Source organism: Pelobates fuscus, chromosome 13 (genome assembly GCF_036172605.1).
Source record: "Pelobates fuscus isolate aPelFus1 chromosome 13, aPelFus1.pri, whole genome shotgun sequence".
Classification (NCBI taxonomy): domain Eukaryota; kingdom Metazoa; phylum Chordata; class Amphibia; order Anura; family Pelobatidae; genus Pelobates; species Pelobates fuscus.
Window position 1 is genome coordinate 50,672,810 of NC_086329.1, and position 21,715 is coordinate 50,694,524.

A 21,715-nucleotide genomic window follows, 5' to 3' on the forward strand; every position below is an offset into this window, starting at 1 on the left:
TTCGTTAATGTTTGAGGCTCTAGCTCTCAAATCTCTGCCCGGATATTATCCTTGAGCTGCTCAAATGTACAGTTTGCTCACATACACCAGCTCCTTCAGATAATCTCACAGGAAGTACTCGGAGGCTGAAAGGTCGGGCCGAACATGGCAGCCAGTTAATCTGGGAATTGCTTGCTCCTTGCGTCAAAATAATGGACCTGCTGTTTTGAAAATAAAATTCCACTATTTTCACTTTTTGTTCCGTTCCTTTGTGAAATTATCCATGCAGAATCTCCCAAGACTTCGTTATAATATGTAACTACAAAAAAAAAAAAAAACAATCAATCAAACTACTAACAAATACGTTATTTACCTTGGGGAGGGCAGGGGTGCTTTATATTTTTGTGTGTGTGTATGTATGTATGTATGTATGTATGTATGTATGTATGTATATATATATATATATATATATATATATATACATGATTATATAGACGTGATACTAAATGTCTCTGTATAAAATTATAAACAAGCATATGTCTTTAAGACTCATGGAGACATCTGCCTCTTAAAAAAATAAAAAGTGTGTGTCTGAAGATGATGGGAGTTGTAGAAACAGGTAAGATATGTCCCTAAAGTCAGAACTAGTCTAACCAGTCACATCAGGACTAATGGTGAGAGGTGTCCGTCGCACTGCCTGTCTCAGAGCTGTCCATCAGGACTCATGGTGAGAGGTGTCCGTCGCACTGCCTGTCTCAGAGCTGTCCATCAGGACTCATGGTGAGAGGTGTCCGTCGCACTGCCTGTCTCAGAGCTGTCCATCAGGACTCATGGTGAGAGGTGTCCGTCGCACTGCCTGTCTCAGAGCTGTCCATCAGGACTCATGGTGAGAGGTGTCCGTCGCACTGCCTGTCTCAGAGCTGTCCATCAGGACGCATGATGAGAGGTGTCCGTCGCACTGCCTGTCTCAGAGCTGTCCATCAGGACTCATGGTGAGAGGTGTCCGTCGCACTGCCTGTCTCAGAGCTGTCCATCAGGACTCATGGTGAGAGGTGTCCGTCGCACTGCCTGTCTCAGAGCTGTCCATCAGGACTCATGGTGAGAGGTGTCCGTCGCACTGCCTGTTTGCGCTCCGGCTAGGAAGGACCCAGCATAGCAACCAGTCAGCGTCTCTACAGTAACTGTGTGAGCCAGGAGACAGACCGCACCATGGCAGAAGAAACAGCGAAAGGACCGAGACCCAAACGCATATATATTAATCACGTTGATTCATTCGTTGCCAAAAACATTGGCAAGGTGAGAAAAGACGGTTTGCACCCCGGGACTGACTGTCATAGTAAGGAAGGGCTGTCTGTGCATGGGACATGCCTACAGAATGAAACAGATATTATAGCCAGTGCATGGCTGGCAGGTGTAAAGGGCTGACAATATAGTCTGGGCACAGGCGGTTGCTGGTAGCAAAGAAAGGGATCTTTGTACCTGCCTGACAGGGTACCCAGGGAATTTCGAACACGGTAGGAAAGGCTATCTGTACCCAGGGCATGGCTAGCAGGGTAGGAAAGGCTATCAGTACCCAGGGCATGGCTAGCAGGGTAGGAAAGGCTATCAGTACCCAGGGCATGGCTAGCACGGTAGGAAAGGCTATCAGTACCCAAGGCATGGCTAGCAGGGTAGGAAAGGCTATCAGTACCCAAGGCATGGCTAGCAGGGTAGGAAAGGCTATCAGTACCCAGGGCATGGCTAGCAGGGTAGGAAAGGCTATCTGTACCCAGGGCATGGCTAGCAGGGTAGGAAAGGCTATCAGTACCCAGGGCATGGCTAGCAGGGTAGGAAAGGCTATCAGTACCCAAGGCATGGCTAGCAGGGTAGGAAAGGCTATCAGTACCCAGGGCATGGCTAGCAGGGTAGGAAAGGCTATCAGTACCCAGGGCATGACTAGCAGGGTAGGGAAGGCTATCAGTACCCAGGGCATGACTAGCAGGGTAGGAAAGGCTATCAGTACCCAGGGCATGGCTAGCAGGGTAGGAAAGGCTATCAGTACCCAGGGCATGGCTAGCAGGGTAGGAAAGGCTATCAGTACCCAGGGCATGGCTAGCAGGGTAGGAAAGGCTATCAGTACCCAAGGCATGGCTAGCAGGGTAGGAAAGGCTATCAGTACCCAGGGCATGGCTAGCAGGGTAGGAAAGGCTATCAGTACCCAGGGCATGACTAGCAGGGTAGGAAAGGCTATCAGTACCCAGGGCATGGCTAGCAAGGTAGGAAAGGCTGTTTGTACTCAGGGCATGGCTAGCAGGGTAGGAAAGGCTATCTGTACCCAGGGCATGGCTAGCAGGGTAGGAAAGGCTATCAGTACCCAGGGCATGGCTAACAGGGTAGGGAAGCTTTCTGTTCTCAGGGCATGGCTAGCAGGGTAGGAAAGGTTTTTTTTTTTGTGCCCAGTGAAATGGATAGCAGGGTATGAAAGGCTATCAGTACCCAGGAAATGGCTAGCAGGGTAGGAAAGGATGTTGGTACCCAGGGCATGGCTAGCAGGGTAGGGAAGCATTCTGTACTCAGGGCATGGCTAGCAGGGTAGGAAAGGCTGTTGGTACCCAGGGCATTGCTAGCAAGGTAGGAAAAGCCAATCTGTACCGAGCACAATCGCTAGAAGTTTAGGAAAGGGGACGACTAGCAGGATAGGCTATCTGTACCCTGCGTATAGCTAGGGTAGGAAAGACTATATGTACCTAGGGCATAACTTGCAGGGTAGGAAAGGCAGTCTATACCCAGGGCATGGCTAGCAAGGTTGGAAGAGGCTATCTATACCCAGGGCATGGCAAACCCCATATTCCAATTATCACGCTTATCCCTCCTTCTCGTTTTCTATCACTTTCTCCCCATTCTCCTTTCACTCCCACTTATCCCTTTCTCTATTTCTCTATTTCCCATCGTCTAATCAATTCTATCCATCCCTCCTATAACTCCCACCCATCCCTTTCTCTCACCCCATTCTCCTCTCCCTCCTCTATCTCCCATCCTTCTACCACTCCAAACATATCCCTTTCTCTATTTTTTAATCTTATTATACCCAACCATCTCTCCCTCCCTCTTCCTATCACACACAGCCATCCATCCATTTCTCCTATATACCTATGACTTCCGACACATACTACCCTCTCTCCCTATCCTCCTATCACTTCCACTCACAGTTTTCCCACACCTACACAATACATAGTAACCTCTCACACACAGCCTTCTAAAATATATTCCCAGATGCACACCCTAATGAAATTTGCTGCACACGACTATGATTACCGAGCACAACATTACGTGTAAATAAAATTTCAAAATGGGGATTTTTTTTTTTTTTAACATATATATGTACTGATTGTTAAAGCTAATATGTCTATGATCTAAATACATTTTTGGTAGTTACTGCTATGCCTATACCAACCTCCACACTAACACTATACCAACCATACCCCTTGTCCCAATGCTTACACTAACTAGAATGGTATACTTACCCTAATCTTACCCTTTAATGTAACCCTACACTATCCCTAACCCTAAACACCATTAACCCTGACCTTACTCTAACACTAACCCTACAAACTTTACAACTAACGCTGCACTAATTCTAACCCCATCATTAACCCTAAGTAAACCCTCTGCTAATATTAATTCTAATATCAGACAATGGGTTTTCTAGTTAAAACTATAGAAAGTGGTGACCGCCATCTACTGGCTGTTTCCAGAATAACATGCTATGTAATTATAAATGGAGCCTGCTTCCTAGACGATTACACTGTGATCGAAGGTGGACAGCTGACAAAGCCCAGCACCAATCAGAATCTGCTTAGGGACAGGACGGGAGACCCTACCCAGGTCACTTCAAACCCAAAGGGGGTGTCCCTTCACAAGCTTGCAGCCAAGAAACACTGCAGTTGAGTGTGATTGCTCAGTGTTATGAATGGACTTAAAGAGCTGTATGTTGCCTTGGACCTAACTGACAGAGGGAGCCCCAGGTACCAATTGATATCTTGGTCTCCAGGTGGAAGCAGGGATTTAACCCTGCTCACTCTGCAATCTTTGTATAGTAATTTAAAAATTCAAAAAGCGGAGGGGAGCAACCTAATCTGTGGTCCCTGGCATGGGAAAAGGTTGGTAACCCTAAATTGAAATTATACAGAAAAAACAAGAACTTGCCTTGATCGAAAAAAAAACTCAACATTTAATATAGATAATTAAAAGTACCCTAATGAAATTTGCTGCACACGACTATGATTACCGAGCACAACATTACGTGTAAATAAAATTTCAAAATGGGGATTTTTTTTTTTTTAACATATATATGTACTGATTGTTAAAGCTAATATGTCTATGATCTAAATACATTTTTGGTAGTTACTGCTATGCCTATACCAACCTCCACACTAACACTATACCAACCATACCCCTTGTCCCAATGCTTACACTAACTAGAATGGTATACTTACCCTAATCTTACCCTTTAATGTAACCCTACACTATCCCTAACCCTAAACACCATTAACCCTGACCTTACTCTAACACTAACCCTACAAACTTTACAACTAACGCTGCACTAATTCTAACCCCATCATTAACCCCAAGTAAACCCTCTGCTAATATTAATTCTAATATCAGACAATGGGTTTTCTAGTTAAAACTATAGAAAGTGGTGACCGCCATCTACTGGCTGTTTCCAGAATAACATGCTATGTAATTATAAATGGAGCCTGCTTCCTAGACGATTACACTGTGATCGAAGGTGGACAGCTGACAAAGCCCAGCACCAATCAGAACAGGACGGGACAGGACGGGAGACCCTACCCAGGTCACTTCAAACCCAAAGGGGGTGTCACTTCACAAGCTTGCAGCCAAGAAACACTGCAGTTGAGTGTGATTGCTCAGTGTTATGAATGGACTTAAAGAGCTGTATGTTGCCTTGGCCCTAACTGACAGAGGGAGCCCCAGGTACCAATTGATATCTTGGTCTCCAGGTGGAAGCAGGGATTTAACCCTGCTCACTCTGCAATCTTTGTATAGTAATTTAAAAATTCAAAAAGGGGAGGGGAGCTACCTAATCTGTGGTCCCTGGCATGGGAAAAGGTTGGTAACCCTAAATTGAAATTATACAGAAAAAACAAGAACTTGCCTTGATCGAAAAAAAACCTCAACATTTACTATAGATAATTAAAAGTACCATAGACTAGTATAGTCTAAAAAGGTATAACACACATTAATCCAAAAACGTATATGCAAAGGAAAGAAAAAAATCACTGCTTGAAGTTCTAAACCAAATTGCACAACAGTGGACAGCTCACCATGCTGTCTAAAATATGAAAAATAACTGAAGGTTCTCAGTAAAGCATATCTGTAGTATACGGCATTTCAGAATGTTTGTAAACAATAGGCACCAAGATACGTCCGGACGGCAGTATGCGAGCGGCTTGCTCTATATCAGCCTGAATGCTGCAATGTGCCAGTCAATTCAGACTCATATCTCTGTTGCCTTAGCCCATACAATTAGCCTGATCCCCAAAGTTGTCGCTAGTGATCAGTAGGGAATTTCACAGAACCTGACGATTGAAGCTCCTCTACATTTTGTCAAGTTCTGTCAACCTCCGGCTTTACCAAAAGACAAAGTAAGTCCCTACTTTATGTTTTATGATATCTTTTGACTGTGCTGTAATTTAAATAAAACCTAAAAACAGCAAATCTAATTATTTTATAAAGATTCAATCTGTGAAAGCTGCTTTAAATATGCAAACTTATTGGCCTCCGTTCTAATCTTAGCTTATGTACTTGTTCTTTCAGTATCTTTCTGGCTGTGTGGTAGGAGCCTCACTTGAGGAAGCTGGTGAGGAGCAAGAGGAAGTAGATAACGTATCAGTCCAAGATGCAGACTTATCGAATAAACCAAAAGAAGGACTTTTCCAAATCGTTGGTTCTCTTTCTGACCCCAATTCAAAAAAACAGAATTTCGCCATGGAAACTTACACGGTAACAATATATTTACATGAAAAATGTAATAGGAAACTCAGCTGTCAAATATTATCTTTTTTTTAATTAATGTGTATGGAAATTCTTCTTAATGGCCAAGAAGCATCCGACATGTAGAGATTTATTCTTTGAACTGTGAATAATGGGTAACTGACAAGGCAGTTGCACATTGTAGACCTCTGCAGCTGGAGAAATATTTGAGTTGGAAAACTCTGAATCAGCTACTTATGTAAAAATGTTACAGTTCCCAGCTTAGTGAACTGACACATGATGTCAGTGAGAAAACGGGTAAAACATGCTTGTGGGTTTACAATGACCCCTACATTAGTGCAAGGGAGGTTTTATACCTTAGTAAAAAAAAATTAAAAACGCCACAGCAAGCTCTCAAAGTACACAGGAGGTTTAATCGGCATAAAACAAAAATAGGCAAAGCCCACAATAAACACCTCACACGTTTTAGACTTACCGGTCCTTAGAAATAGGGACAGGTTTCAGATTTTATACCTCGAAATGCAGTGAGTGGGGGCATGTATGTTAAACAGACTAATGCTGCCTAGTCGCTAGTAGCTGCCCACTATCCACACCCCTCCCCTGTGCCTCCAGTTCACAATATACCTGTATATGCCACCATCCTCCACATACCGTCATTAACCCAGTAACTGTATCATCACCTGCCCAGAGTCATCAAACAAATAGAGAAACCAGGTAAAGATGACAGCTTGAAGTGTTTGAATATATTTTAGTACTATTCTGTATTACCTTTATAGTATTATAACACACAAAACATTGTCAGACATTTAATAGATTTTGCGTCTTATTTTATTTAAAATGTTAGGAGTAGGACAGCAGTTCATATGCTTGCATAAGTGCCTCTGAGAAGTAAATTTGCATGGACTGTATGAGTGTGATTGACAATAGAATTTGGGTATGGTACTGGACCAGTGTTGTTTTTTTTCAGATGACAACGCATGATATGTACAGGGTAAAGGGGGGTGTCCTACTAACATTGCATAATAGATTTTTCCACTAATATTTTTCTTGTCAGAGATCAAGCAGGGATGAGCTATTGAGTCACCTTCTTGAGTGTGATATAATTATTTACAACATTACCGAGGATGCTTCTCAGATTGATGAGGCTTCATGGGCAGTGTCTGGTGAGTGCCATTTTTGAAGAAGCTCTGCTTTGTATCACTTCTGATTTTCTCTTTTCTGACTTTTATTTTAACATAAAATAGATAAATGCAACATGACTGAGCATTTTATTGCTGCAGAGCTTTGTCATATGCACACATTCACCCGCAATATATAAATGTATACATCCATGGATAAATGATCATACAAATGAGGGACTGAAGAATTCCAGTCCCCAAACAGGTCCACGCAGGAAGAAAATAGTGGATGCTTCTATCCCATGGTATTATTGATTTAGCTGTAAATTGATTTCTTGTAAAGTGGTGTTGAAGTGCTCCATAGCAAACACTGCAGTCAGTGACATTTGAACTGCATGATCTGGTAAAAGAGATAAAGCACTTTATTGTAAAAAGTGGTATCATAGATACCCCATACGCAGCCTAGCATTGTTGAGATTCCAAATATTACGCGTATCCTGTAATTTTCAGAGAGTTAACAGCATATGTCATTAATGAAATGTTGTTTCTTTCTCCTTTCAGCACTTCACACTGAGTTGGAGCAATTTCAGCACCCCAAAATGTTCATACTAATTTCTACCATTATGACCTGGGCTCGAAGCAAATCTCTTGATCCGGTATGAACAGTAAATATAGTGCTAAACTGATGATTCCAGCTGAATTTGGCAGAGTACATTTTCGGCAATATCAAATCTTAAATTAAAAGTAAATGTGTAGCATGTACAAATTAAATGTTGTAAAGTTAACCATTGCGAAGAAGTCAGATGATATGATCTTTGCTTTCTTCAGATAAAATGCAGAGCATACACATGGAACTCGGACACTGCAACATATGTGTAGCATTAGAGAGCATACATTGGCAGCTTGACTGTACTCCCTGTGACACAGACTGTTGGGGCCACGTTTACATTTTATGCTAAAGTAGCTCAACGGTAAAAATAGCTGTATTTGAATTTCTTTCTTGTTTTAAGTGTTTCGGCCTAAATTGAGGGCCCTCCAGTATAAAATAAAAAAAATACAAACAATACAAAAGCTCTAAAAGATATATAGATACATATATATATATATATATATATATATATATATATATATATATATATAGTAAAAAATAGTAAACAAAGGCTTGCACTCACGGTCTTCTATAAAGGTATAATTTCTTTATTCCATTTCCATTAAAAAAATCTACGTTTCAGCCCTCGTCCGTGGCTTTCATCAGGATCAACAAAACAACAACAGCATTGTTGTTTTGTTGATCCTGATGAAAGCCACGGACGAGGGCTGAAACGTAAATTTTTTAATGGAAATGGAATAAAGAAATTATACCTTTTATAGAAGACCGTGAGTGCAAGCCTTTGTTTACTATTTTTTACTACATAATTTGGCTGTGGCTGAATGCACCAGGCACTTATTTGACAGAAAGTGTGTGTGCAAGGAATATAAGAGAAATTTATATATATATATATATATAATATATATATACAAAATACAGAATCCAGCGCACTCGCTTATTCACTAAACAGTGATTTCAAAGAGATTGTAATGGTTTTATTTAAAAACACCTCACCTAGGCAAAAAATGATGGGGGTTTAGTTACATTATATGATCATACATTGCATGAGCCTGCCAACTACGTCAAAGTACCCCATATTCTGTGGGTCCTATCCTAATAGCAGCCTAATGCTTGCTCTTATGAGATTAATCCACTTACTTGGGAAATACTTCCTTACTGGGACTCTCTGCAAGTCAAGGCTAAATAGGGTCCTGGAATGAGGCACCTGTGACAGGGAGGGGTGCAAAACCAAGGAGTTGGCCTGGGACTCCCAAATATATAAAAGAAACCAAGAGGGCTTTTATATATTTGGGAGTCCCAGGCCAACTCCTTGGTTTTGCACCCCTCCCTGTTACAGGTGCCTCTTTGAAATCACTGTTTAGTGAATAAGCGAGTGCGCTGGATTCTGTATTTTGTATATTTTGGCCCCAGCAGCACCCTATAATGTATGCATGTTCAGTTGAGTGCAGCCCTCTTGGTTTATTATATATATATATATATATATATATATATTTATAGCAAAAATTGATAGTAAGGGTTACCTTAACCGCTTAAGAGAAAGCAAAAACAGTACAGAACAAAGAATACAGGTTGCACGAAATATGAAGTTCACATCTGTTTGAGAGTTTGCTTGCTGATGGCTGTTCAGACTTTGAATAGTTGAAGATATATGCAATAAAACAGAAAATAATAGTGATAGTGTATAATATCTAGTACTGGATGCAGGACACACAACAAACATATACGGTATGTGATATAGCACTCACGTTTGATAGAACTTTAACCCCTTAAGGACACATGACATGTGTGACATGTCATGATTCCCTTTTATTCCAGAAGCTTGGTCCTTAAGGGGTTAAACCAGCTGTGAGTGATCATACAGCGGTACAATCCCCATTGAAGGATATGTGGCTCTGTTGGTCAGTCTCTCAGCATACAGATGTATATATAAAAAAAAATATAAAAAGCAGACAATCGTGCTCTCTGTGACACATACAGTAACATGTCAAAGGAAATATGGTCTACACACATTTAACCGAGCAGTAGCACCGCTCAAATATTATCGCTTGAGTGGTATGATTCCCTCAAGAGATATAAGATTGAGTATGAATGATCCTCACCTGGGTATTTGTGAAGGTAAGTATTTCATGTGCCAGGAACAAATAATACAATAAAAAAAAATGTTTATTCACCCCTTAGAGATTTAAAAAGCATTCATAACAAAATTATTTGCTGTCATCCATTCTCTAAACTAAAGCCATAAAATCAGCTTAGTCATTAGGAAACCAAGGTGCCTATCCGGGTTATTCACTAATGTGAGAATTCACAGTGAATTTAAAGACAATTTAAAATGTTAGATCAAAGTAACTAAAAGCAGAGCGTTTTCCAATTTCTTTTACTGCATCCTTAATTTTTAAATTCACTTTGAATTCTCACTTTAGTGCATAACCCTGGGAGTGTTTTGTAATGAAACATTTTCAAGACAAACTAGTGTGTTTATTCCAATTTATATAGAAAAAGAAGAGGTCAGATAACACTCCCTTATCTCTCTCTGCCATGCCACTCTAAAACCAGCTATAAGGTCTACACCAGACCTCGGAGATGAAGAGCATATACATTTATAGTTGCAAAGTAATATGCATGGCTGGACTGAGAAAGGACGGACTTAAAAAAATGAATGAAGTGAAATATAAATAACCATGCACTCTGATATTCCATTTATGAACCCCACTGCAAAATCATGCATTCAGACTCTTTTACCATACCTTCATTTTGCAACTATAAGATCAATAAAAACTACAGTAAATTAAAAAGAAACAAAATAACTGTAATTCACAAAAGAGCAGAATTATCACCATATTAAACAACATGCAATATATTGAAATAATCAGTATATTAAAATGTACACCACATGGATAGTAAAAAAAATCACTATTGCATAGCCCTAAACACTCAATAAACTTGGAAGAAATATTTTTTGGGGGACAGAGGGATTCGACTATACTTTCAGTCCAAGAGGGATTCTAGTCCTCAAAATAATAATTCATACAATTTCTCTCTTAGAGAGGATTCTGTGTGAGATCTCCCACATCCTCTTAGGATCAACTTGACTATCAATTCCTAAAAATCTAAAACAAGATACATCCATTTCATGTTCCTTAATAAAGTCTATTTACTATAGTTCTTTTATGATCTCACTCTATAGTGTTAAAATAAGCACTGTAACATTAGGAGTACATATCTGTATTCCTAACACTACAGCCCTGATGCCCCTCATCAATTAGCTCCCTCCGAGTAAAATAAATCAAATAACTCACCTTTTATCCAGCGCAATGTCTCCCTTGGCGCGGTCGCAACCTCCTCCTCAGCTTGCGTCATCCTGGGAGCATGCCTCCAGGATCACAGGCCAATGTAATGCTCCTCATATTGGGGAATGTAGGCATATGCACAGTGCTTGCTGCAATGCGCCTACGATGCCTCCATAGAAAATCATTGTATTTAATGATTCTCTATGGCCTACCGTGACTTCAAGGTATGTTATGTTATGAGAGCCGGGGAGTAAGATTCCCGGTTCTCAATCCCAGACGGACTTGACTTGAAGCTGCGCTTCCAGGCCTTCTAATTAGTTTAATGTTGTTGTTTTTACGGTAGGATGGGAGAAGGGGGGCTGGACTGCAGGCGCAATAACAACTTCCACAATACAAAGTTGTAAAATTGCCTACTTTTTTAAGATGTTCTCCAACCCTGTCCTTTAATTTTCTCAGCCTTAACCACTTACTGTACATTACACCCCATGCTAACAAATATCATCTCAAAATGTATGTCACTTCATATAGAACATTTTTGCCCTGTTACACTATATTTGAAATAAATATATTTGTTAGTAATGTTGCAAAATTTACAATTAGCTGTTTGGAGTGAAGTGGATTTGTCTCCTTTGGCCTGCTTGAATTAAAATACTTATGTGTATTTTTTATAATGGATTTAGTGACATAATGGATTTATATAAATTATTTTAAAGCATTGTTGGTTGGGAAATCTGTTGAAATTATCTTACATTATCCTTTTATGCCCTTTAAACAAGCTTATGTTTTCCTTCTTAAGGATGATCCTGAACTTCCTTTTACCGAAGATGATTACCGAAGAAGAAAATGTCACATGAATTTTAAAGATCACCTCAGCGTTGAAAAGCTTGTGATTAAGCTTGGAAAATCTGTGAGTGAAGAGCTTACATTGATTGTGGCACAAGTTTCCACAAGACCATTGTTAACTTTTTAAAAGATCATGATTAACTGTGCAAAAATAAATCAATACATTTAATTCCAAATCGAAAATTATAGCAATACTTATATAATCTATTTAAAATATCCAACAGAGTATGTTTTAAAAAAATCTTCAACCTTGTGTGGGTTAAAATCCTTAATTGTTGCATCATGAGTTTGTTTTTTGTTTGGTGCCTGTTTTCCATCTCCTTTAAAGGAATTCTGTATTGGATTCCTAATAATATAGTGCCCTCTGGTCCTCCCTACCTTATACACTCCCTACCCCCTCCCCCCCCCCCCATCCATGGCCAATAAAGACTTAAAAACCTTCATTTGTTTACCCGATTTCAGCCCCGACCACCCTCGGTGCTGGTCAGTGGTCCGCCTCCTCTGACGTCATCAGGCGGGGGCAGGATGACCAGATCCACCATGTTTACAGGGACACATAAATGTTTCTCATATTTATGAAAACACATGAAAAAGGTTGCCCTGCAGTGTGTATAATGTATATTCTACATTATTGCCCACTGCCTAATTGCAGGATTCTTAATTGCCTAATTGCTTAATCTAATACACCTTCTTCTGAATTCTACATACTACAGGCTACCCTTTTCATGTTCTGCCCATCAATATGTGCATGTTATGTGTCCCAGAAAACATGGTGGGTCTGGTCACGCTGGACGCATGCGCATTAGGCTCTCACCAAAGGAAAGCACTGTTTCAATGCTTTTGTATGGGGAGTTCACTTACGCTGGATGTGTCTGCTAAACTCCTGAAAGCACCTCTAGGCGCTGACTGGTGGACAGCCACTAGAGGCAGTCTTAGCACTGCAATATAATCATAGACTAAGGGGGACAGTGTCCCTGCAACCAGACCACTTCAATGAGCTAAACTGGTCTAGGTGCCTATATTGTGCCTTTAAGAGTAAATGTGCTGCCAAACATGCAATTAGCCTTGTTCAATTTAACCGTGCAATGGACAAAGATGAGTGAAACCATAAGAAAAAGCAATCTGTAATAGCAGGAAAGTCATTTAAACTCAAAGTATAAACAAAACCCTTCACAACTTTTCATGCAGGAGTTATCATACACCAAAACTCACACTCCATCAATTCAGGGTTTTAATCCATACATAGTTTGGAGGACAAACATAAAATAAAATAACATGGAGGGGATATAATGATGCCCAAATATCACCTCTATAAATGGGCATTGTATGGTACATCTTGCTTTGAAACCAGCACTGGCTTCCCTACATGCCCGCAAAGTGTTGGCAAGATGACTAAAATGTAATTTGAAATAATTTGATTTTCCTTTTTGTTTATTTCTACATTTAATCTAAAACAATGATTTGCTTTTTGAAGAACAAAGGATTATTCTCAACCTATGTAATTGCTTCAGCGATTCCATATGGGGCAGAGGAAGGCATCCTGCATACATTTTTCAAGGTGAGTCATGACCACAGCAAATTTAATAATCAAAAATGTTAATGGTAAATGAAGCATGTATATAAATGACAAAGTGTATACTGATAACAAATATGGAGACAGATGTCCTAAAAATCAGTATCGCCATATCATGCTTCATTTAGGAACTATGATGTGTTTTTTTAAAACTTTAATAATATAGTAAAACCCTCATATTCCTATTCCCAAAAGTTGCGCAAAAATGATATTGCTAACTAGGGGATTAGAAGGGGAGGGGGCAATCACCATGAAAATCCTTGCATCAGAATATCTTATTATCTCCAAATGGTTCATAAAGATATTTGATTTAATGTGTAAAGTCATTTACAGCCACTACTGATGAACAATACCACACATTTTACAACTTTCACATTCAATCAGTGAGTCAGACAGGATATTCTTCTATTTACTATACTACATTTTAGGAAGTATTAAAACACAATTAACAGTGATATATATCTTTTTCAGGAAGCTTGGCTTGGAAAAACTCCTGAATTAGCAATCTTTGGAGATGGATCAAATTATATCCCATTAATTCACATCACTGATTTGGCAAGGTGATAATTTTATTTTGATAAATGTGTTAAAGTGTGTCCAATTGTTTCATATGGGAAGGGTTGGCAATTTCCCCACTGCCCCAGTGACTTGTTTATTGCTAAGAGCACACTCTTTAAAAAAAAAAAAATATATATATATATATGTATATATGTAAGTGAACTTTGGTCTGGAGTACAACTGCAGTACAAACCAGTTGGCCCATATTTTCCTCTCATTTCTTATCTACAAAATGTATTTATAAATTTCACTTGCCAGACGAAATAGTCTAATACAGTAGTTTCCAAACCAGTTCTCATTGCCCACCAACAGTCCAGGATGTATGAATTTCCATATTTTATTCCAGTGGAGATACTGACAAAACCTGGACTGTTGGTGGGTCTTGACAACTGATTTGGGAAACATTGGTCTAATAAATATGGAAAAATAATATTAAGAGGATAGCCTTAGTTTTTAACCGAAGAGCTAGATACTTAATATTTGTTTTGAACAGAATGAATAATCAATGTTTTTCCTTTCCCCCAATTGCTAGATTAATTGCTTCTGTGTTATGAATTTAACATTGTATCCTGTTTTTTAACCCTCTTTCATTACTACTGGGAGAGTATAGATTAATATACCATTGTGACCATAGGAAAGTTACTGAACAAAGCAAAATCCAATAGCGTTTATAAAAAAAAAAATCAAATGGGGGGCCACAGACTTGGCAGTCCTCAAAATGTGATAACTAGTCAGATAACTATTCTCAGCTGCAAACATGTCACCCTGTGCACTGTATACAGACCTATTCTGTGCTATTCTCCTAGTAGTACATAAAACTTCCTGTTACAAACAGGTAACACATGTAGCTCAGGTGGCCTTAAATTAGACTTTCAGTGACCTCCAGCTGATGAAGAACTGCAACCCTCATGATGCTTTTCCAATATGAAGCCTAATTAATTATAAAAATAGTAGTAGTTTTATCACAGCCATCCTCTGGAGTCGAGCACCTTTAATTGACCTCGTGGATTTAGGGTTCGAGACGCTCAGGCATTTCCTCTGAAATTATATACAAATTAATAATTAACATTTTGTAGTATGACAGTAGTTCAAAACAGATCCTTTTTTAATATTTGAATATATTCATTGTCTTCAAAACAACAAACAGGGTGGGGGTGCAGAAGAGAAATGGGGGGGTAAGGTAGGGGTAAGTACAAGATTCAACTATTACAAGAAAACAGCCGTCTTTGGCAATTAAAATCACAATTCATTTTACCAATTAAGAAGGGATAAGGAAAAGCAAATTGCAAATGGTACATTAAAAGTTGATCCATTAAGCAACTAACTCAATTGATCTATATAATCTAATTAGCATCTTGTGATATAATACACCAATATTATTAGTGTCAACAGCCCAGACTCCCAAAAGTCTGAAAATAAGTGGATTATATCACTCTTATTGAATAGCATAAAAACAATAAAAAACTTGTTTATTCGTTTATCTGGGAACTAAGGCAAATTGATATGGGAATTGTAGATTTAGGCTTCAAAAACTTAATGGAAAAAATAGCTGATTAGGGGAGTTTTGCCCCAAAATGTGCCATTCACTTCCCAATTCTCCACAATTATATGACAGAAAATCTAAAATTGCACAATAGAATTACAGAAGTAATAGTAGTACTGTTTGCATGTTATATGGGTTAACTCAATGGTTTCCAAACTTTTTAGGTTCAAGGCGCGTGTAATATTTCAATATTTATTTCAAGGTGCCCCAAGTCAAAACAAAGTTCTGTATATCTGTACATCTTTGACATATAACGGCACAACAGTATAATAATGTATAGTGTTGGTGTTTGATTAAATGGGGTGCTTTTTATTACAGGAGTGTGTTTGTATGTAATTTTTGCATTTGATTGGACAAATGTAGTGTTTGCATTTGATGTTCATTTGTGTGTAGTATTGGTGTTTGAGTGAAGGGTTGCAGTTATATATAATTTTGGAGTTTTAATGCATTTGTGTGTTTGTATTTAATATTTGTGTTAGATTGCAGGGGTTTGGTGTTTGATTGCTTGGATGAATGCACAGAAATAAATGCATACTTACACAGATATACATACACATTTAACACACAGATACATATTAATAAACTGACACATACACATAAATTCCTATAGACACTGACACATACATACACCTTGACACGTGGATACACCGACATATACACAAACACATACGCACACCCTGACACACAGATACATGCATCCTGACACACACAAACACTGAAACATGCACACATCTTGACACACAGGTGCACACACTGACAAACACACACAGATACATACCCTGACACACTGATGCACGCACAGATGAACATACATACCATTCACTCTCTGTAAATGTCTTCACTTATTTCACAGGGACACTACAGCACTAGAAATTACGAATACAAATCTTTATTCCTAGCTGTAGAGTGTCCCAGTTACGAATCAACTTTAGGTCCCCGCTCAGTAAAAACCTGAAAAAAAGTTTTTTACTTCCTTGGCGCTGCTGGCTTCTCGACCTCCTGCAAAGTCATCTGACTCTCTTGCCGATGGCCAATCAAATCTCCCACATAGAGTACTACATGTTCATCAAGATGCATCTCGTAGAAAAGTATTGAATTCAATGCTTTCCTGTGAACTGCAACTTCACGTGACCGAGTTTTAGGACACTCTAGAGTAAGGACTTCTAGTGGCTGTCTGGAACATACCTTTAACCAAAGACCTCTGCAAGTTTTGGTTTGGATCTGATTGGTTTGGATCTGATGTCCTTTCCCATTCTTCATTTCAGTGTGTTACAAAACATTGCAGACCAACGGCCAAGGACTCACTACTTGATAGCGGTTGATGATGCATTACACACCCTAGAAGAAATTATTAAGGTAAATGGGCATCTTCCTTATTAGTTACAAGCTGTGAGAACTCTAGACAGTGTTTAGAGTCCCAATGTAAAGAGGTCATCTCCAGCTAAAATAAAAATGGCTTGTAAGCTGAGTTGTCTCTCTTAATATCGCCAAACATTGCCTGTCTGATGCCTATTTGTTTAATTGTTAACATTTTATGTTATAACTTGGCAGTGTATCAGCGAGCACCTTGGACCAGGAAAAGTTCACAAGGTTCCCAAAGAAACTGCATTCCTTCGAAAAGATTTAAAAGTACGTACAGTACAATAAAATGTTTGTTGCTCAATATCATACATATATATATAAATATATATATATATATATATGTGTGTATATATACCTATTTCTATATCTCAAAAAAGTGAATGTGTCATGAACCCTGCCGACTTGCAGTGGCGAGTAACTTTTAATGATAGATAGATCGATGGATCGATAAGCTACTCAATTACATCACAGGTTCAGCACCATTTTTTTTTAAACTACAATGAAAGGCACATACTGAGGTAAACTGCCTCAACCTTAAACGCATATAACAAAAAGAGTAATTCGCTAGTGCAACATGTCATGTTCGATCTGCGAGATCTACTGGTGATAGGTGTGGTTGTGGGGGGGGGGGGGGGGTAGGGGAGGGAACATCTGGTTATTATAGGCTTATCTTGAGCTTACGGAGCCAGGTAAATAAAGAAAACATAAAAGTACAACGGAATAAAATAACTTTTGAGCTGCATGCACTAATATGGGGGTACACCGGCAGTGTGTCGGTGTGCTGCTCAGGGTGGTAGGTCTCTTGATGTCGACACCACTGATGCAGGTACAAATGGAGTAATCTGGTCTACAGACCACAGAGTGCGGTGCCCTGCTGGGGAGGGCCTGGAGGGAATCCCCAGGTCGCAGAGCAGGGAGGATGTCTCTGAGAGGTTGGTAACGTGGTAGGTTTTGACACCTTTCTCCACTAGTAGCCTTATGGAGCCCCACTTGTAGGTTATTTTATGGTCACAAAGTAGCTGAATGACCTGTCGAATGACTGTCGCCACACTGTGGTTTGGTGGGATATGTCCCTGTAAAAGGTAAGTTGACAGCCTTCAAAGGTCGTGGAAGTGGTGCCTCTGGTAGCCCTCATTAAAACACCCCTGTCAGAGTCCTGAACAAACTTCAGGGGGATATCCCTAGTATCCTCCGGCGGTGCTTTAGGGGGTTTAGGCAAGCGGAGACAATAGTTTAAAGGGACACTATAGTCACCTGAACAACTTTAGCTTAATGAAGCAGTTTTGGTGTATAGAACATGCCCCTGCAGCCTCACTGCTCAATCCTCTGCCATTTAGGAGTTAAATCCCTTTGTTTATAAACCTTAGTCACACCTCCCTGCATGTGACTTGCACAGCCTTCCATAAACACTTCCTGTAAAGAGAGCCCTATTTAGGCTTTCTTTATTGCAAGTTCTGTTTAATTAAGATTTTCTTATCCCCTGCTATGTTAATAGCTTGCTAGACCCTGCAAGAGCCTCCTGTATGTGATTAAAGTTTAATTTAGAGATTGAGATACAATTATTTAAGGTAAATTACATCTGTTTGAAAGTGAAGCCAGTTTTTTTTTCATGCAGGCTCTGTCAATCATAGCCAGGGGAGGTGTGGCTAGGGCTGCATAAACAGAAACAAAGTGATTTAACTCCTAAATGACAGTGAATTGAGCAGTTAAATTGCAAGGGAATGATCTATACACTAAAACTGCTTTATTTAGTTAAAGTAATTTAGGTGACTATAGTGTTCCCTTAAATTAACTATTTATTTTCACTTGTTTTGGAGTTAGCTGGGTAGATAGAAGGCGCCTGATAAAGTGGGGCAATTCTTCATTGGTGACTGTCTCGGGGACCCCCCTCATGCGCACATTTCTTGCTCTGGCTCTATCTTCCAGTATGGCCATGTGGTTGTTTAGGTCAGTATTCCTTTCCTGTAGGGTGTTAAGGGCTGCATCCGTAGCCGTTTGTGACACCCTTGTAGCTTTCAGATCAGCTTTAGCAGTGACAAAGCAGTCATCTCTTCCCTCAACATGGCCATCTTAGCTCGGAGCATAGCCCTAATTTTCTGTGACAGGGCTTTAATGTCTGCCTTAGTGGATGGGGCAGCGTCCCCAGGGTCAGATTGGCCTGGTGCTGGAGCAGGCTTCTGTGGGAATGTAGATAGGGTTTCAGGTAAGCTATCTTCATCCGAGGAGGTAGTATTTTAGACCTGTGCTGATGCCATTTTGGCCTTCTCTGGCCTACCATGCTGGCGCAGTAATGTCCGACACCCCGGGTCTGGATCCACCCGGTACTTTTTTGTTTTCTTCCCAATCTGTATCAGAAGGGGTAGGAAGTAGAACCCGATGTTTATGTCGGGTGTAACTGGCAGGGGATCACTCCTCTCGTCAATCTGAACCGGAGCTCGAGCAGTGTGCGTCCGACTTGGTCGGGTGCTGGCTCCGCCCCACGATAGATAGGAAGATTGATAGGTAGATAGACAGACAGATAGATAGATAGCAAGCTCGATAGATGAATAGATAGGTAGATAGATGTGTGTATATTCTATGATACATAACAAAGAAGCTTGTATTATGGAAAAATACTACCATCAAAGGTAAACGTAATAAAAAGAAAGATGGTATTATTTTTCCCCTATTACATGCTTTGGCTTAATGCATTTTTTTATATTGCATGGTTGGTAGCAGTTACAGTTACACTCCCAGGCAGCAGCTGCTGTTTACTGCTGCCTCCATTAATTTAGCACTCTCAATTTAGTGACATCCCGGGAGAGGAGCTGTGGAAATGGAATCATACTTTCTCTGATTTGCTATCTCCTCTATCAATACATCAAGTAACCGAAAAGGGACTAAATTAATGGAGGCAGCTGCAATTAGCAGATGTTTAATGGAAAGTAATTCCCACTAAGGCAGGTGAGGACATTAATGCCCTGAGATTAGGGGTCCAACACTGCGTAGTGTCGGTCACATCATACTTTACGGTTTCAATGCAGGCTGTGACCTCATCCACCATGGTTTTATAAACTAACATTTCAGAATTTGGGCTAAAAATTATACAGTGTATGTCAGTGCCCAGGGTGATAAATATAGTCCAATAAAAAAAGTAATTGCTGCTATATTAGATAAGCAGACAAGAGCAAACAAACGTATTGCTTTTGTTGCTACTGATTTAATGTTGAGATATACACTGCGTGCAGAATTATTAGGCAAATTAGTATTTTGACCACATCATCCTCTTTATGCATGTTGTCTTACTCCAAGCTGTATAGGCTCGAAAGTCTACTACCAATTAAGCATATTAGGTGATGTGCATCTCTGTAATGAGAAGGGGTGTGGTCTAATGACATCAACACCCTATATCAGGTGTGCATAATTATTAGGCAACTTCCTTTCCTTTGGCAAAATGGGTCAAAAGAAGGACTTGACAGGCTCAGAAAAGTCAAAAATAGTGAGATATCTTGCAGAGGGATGCAGCACTCTTAAAATTGCAAAGCTTCTGAAGCGTGATCATCGAACAATCAAGCGTTTCATTCAAAATAGTCAACAGGGTCGCAAGAAGCGTGTGGAGAAACCAAGGCGCAAAATAACTGCCCATGAACTGAGAAAAGTCAAGCGTGCAGCTGCCAAGATGCCACTTGCCACCAGTTTGGCCATATTTCAGAGCTGCAACATCACTGGAGTGCCGAAAGCACAAGGTGTGCAATACTCAGAGACTTGGCCAAGGTATGAAAGGCTGAAAGACGACCACCACTGAACAAGACACACAAGCTGAAACGTCAAGACTGGGACAAGAAATATCTCAAGACTGATTTTTCTAAGGTTTTATGGACTGATGAAATGAGAGTGAGTCTTGATGGGCTTGATGGATGGATTGGTAAAGGGCAGAGAGCTCCAGTCCGACTCAGACGCCAGCAAGGTGGAGGTGGAGTACTGGTTTGGGCTGGTATCATCAAAGATGAGCTTGTGGGGCCTTTTCGGGTTGAGGATGGAGTCAACTCCCAGTTTCTGGAAGACACCTTCTTCAAGCAGTGGTACAGGAAGAAGTCTGCATCCTTCAAGAAAAACATGATTTTCATGCAGGACAATGCTCCATCACACGCGTCCAAGTACTCCACAGCGTGGCTGGCAAGAAACGGTATAAAAGAAGAAAATCTAATGACACGGCCTCCTTGTTCACCTGATCTGAACCCCATTGAGAACCTGTGGTCCATCATCAAATGTGAGATTTACAAGGAGGGAAAACAGTACACCTCTCTGAACAGTGTCTGGGAGGCTGTGGTTGCTGCTGCACGCAATGTTGATGGTGAACAGATCAAAACACTGACAGAATCCATGGATGGCAGGCTTTTGAGTGTCCTTGCAAAGAAAGGTGGCTATATTGGTCACTGATTTGTTTTTGTTTTGTTTTTGAATGTCAGAAATGTATATTTGTGAATGTTGAGATGTTATATTGGTTTCACTGGTAAAAATAAATAATTGAAATGGGTATATATTTGTTTTTTGTTAAGTTGCCTAATAATTATGCACAGTAATAGTCACCTGCACACACAGATATCCCCCTAAAATAGCTATAACTAAAAACAAACTAAAAACTACTTCCAAAAATATTCAGCTTTGATATTAATGAGTTTTTTGGGTTCATTGAGAACATGGTTGTTGTTCAATAATAAAATTAATCCTCAAAAATACAACTTGCCTAATAATTCTGCACTCCCTGTAGATATATATATATATATATATATATATATATATATACATACACACATATTTATGCACTGTGCTGTGCATTTTATTACCGTTATAATACTCCTGCATTAA

The 21,715-nt window shown here is 39.8% G+C and overlaps 1 protein-coding gene across 1 annotated transcript in view; it reads left to right on the forward strand.

Annotated features, from left to right (window-relative positions):
- Positions 1-1,132: 1,132 nt before the first annotated feature.
- AK7 (adenylate kinase 7) overlaps positions 1,133-21,715 on the forward strand; it is a 34,085-nt gene continuing 13,502 nt past the window's right edge. The window contains exons 1-9 of the mRNA XM_063440191.1: positions 1,133-1,275; positions 5,797-5,982; positions 7,028-7,136; positions 7,653-7,747; positions 11,785-11,895; positions 13,306-13,389; positions 13,876-13,964; positions 16,771-16,861; positions 17,057-17,134. Coding sequence (XP_063296261.1) covers positions 1,189-1,275; positions 5,797-5,982; positions 7,028-7,136; positions 7,653-7,747; positions 11,785-11,895; positions 13,306-13,389; positions 13,876-13,964; positions 16,771-16,861; positions 17,057-17,134 — 930 coding nt within the window. The 5' untranslated portion in view covers positions 1,133-1,188. The remainder of the gene's footprint in view (positions 1,276-5,796; positions 5,983-7,027; positions 7,137-7,652; positions 7,748-11,784; positions 11,896-13,305; positions 13,390-13,875; positions 13,965-16,770; positions 16,862-17,056; positions 17,135-21,715) is intronic.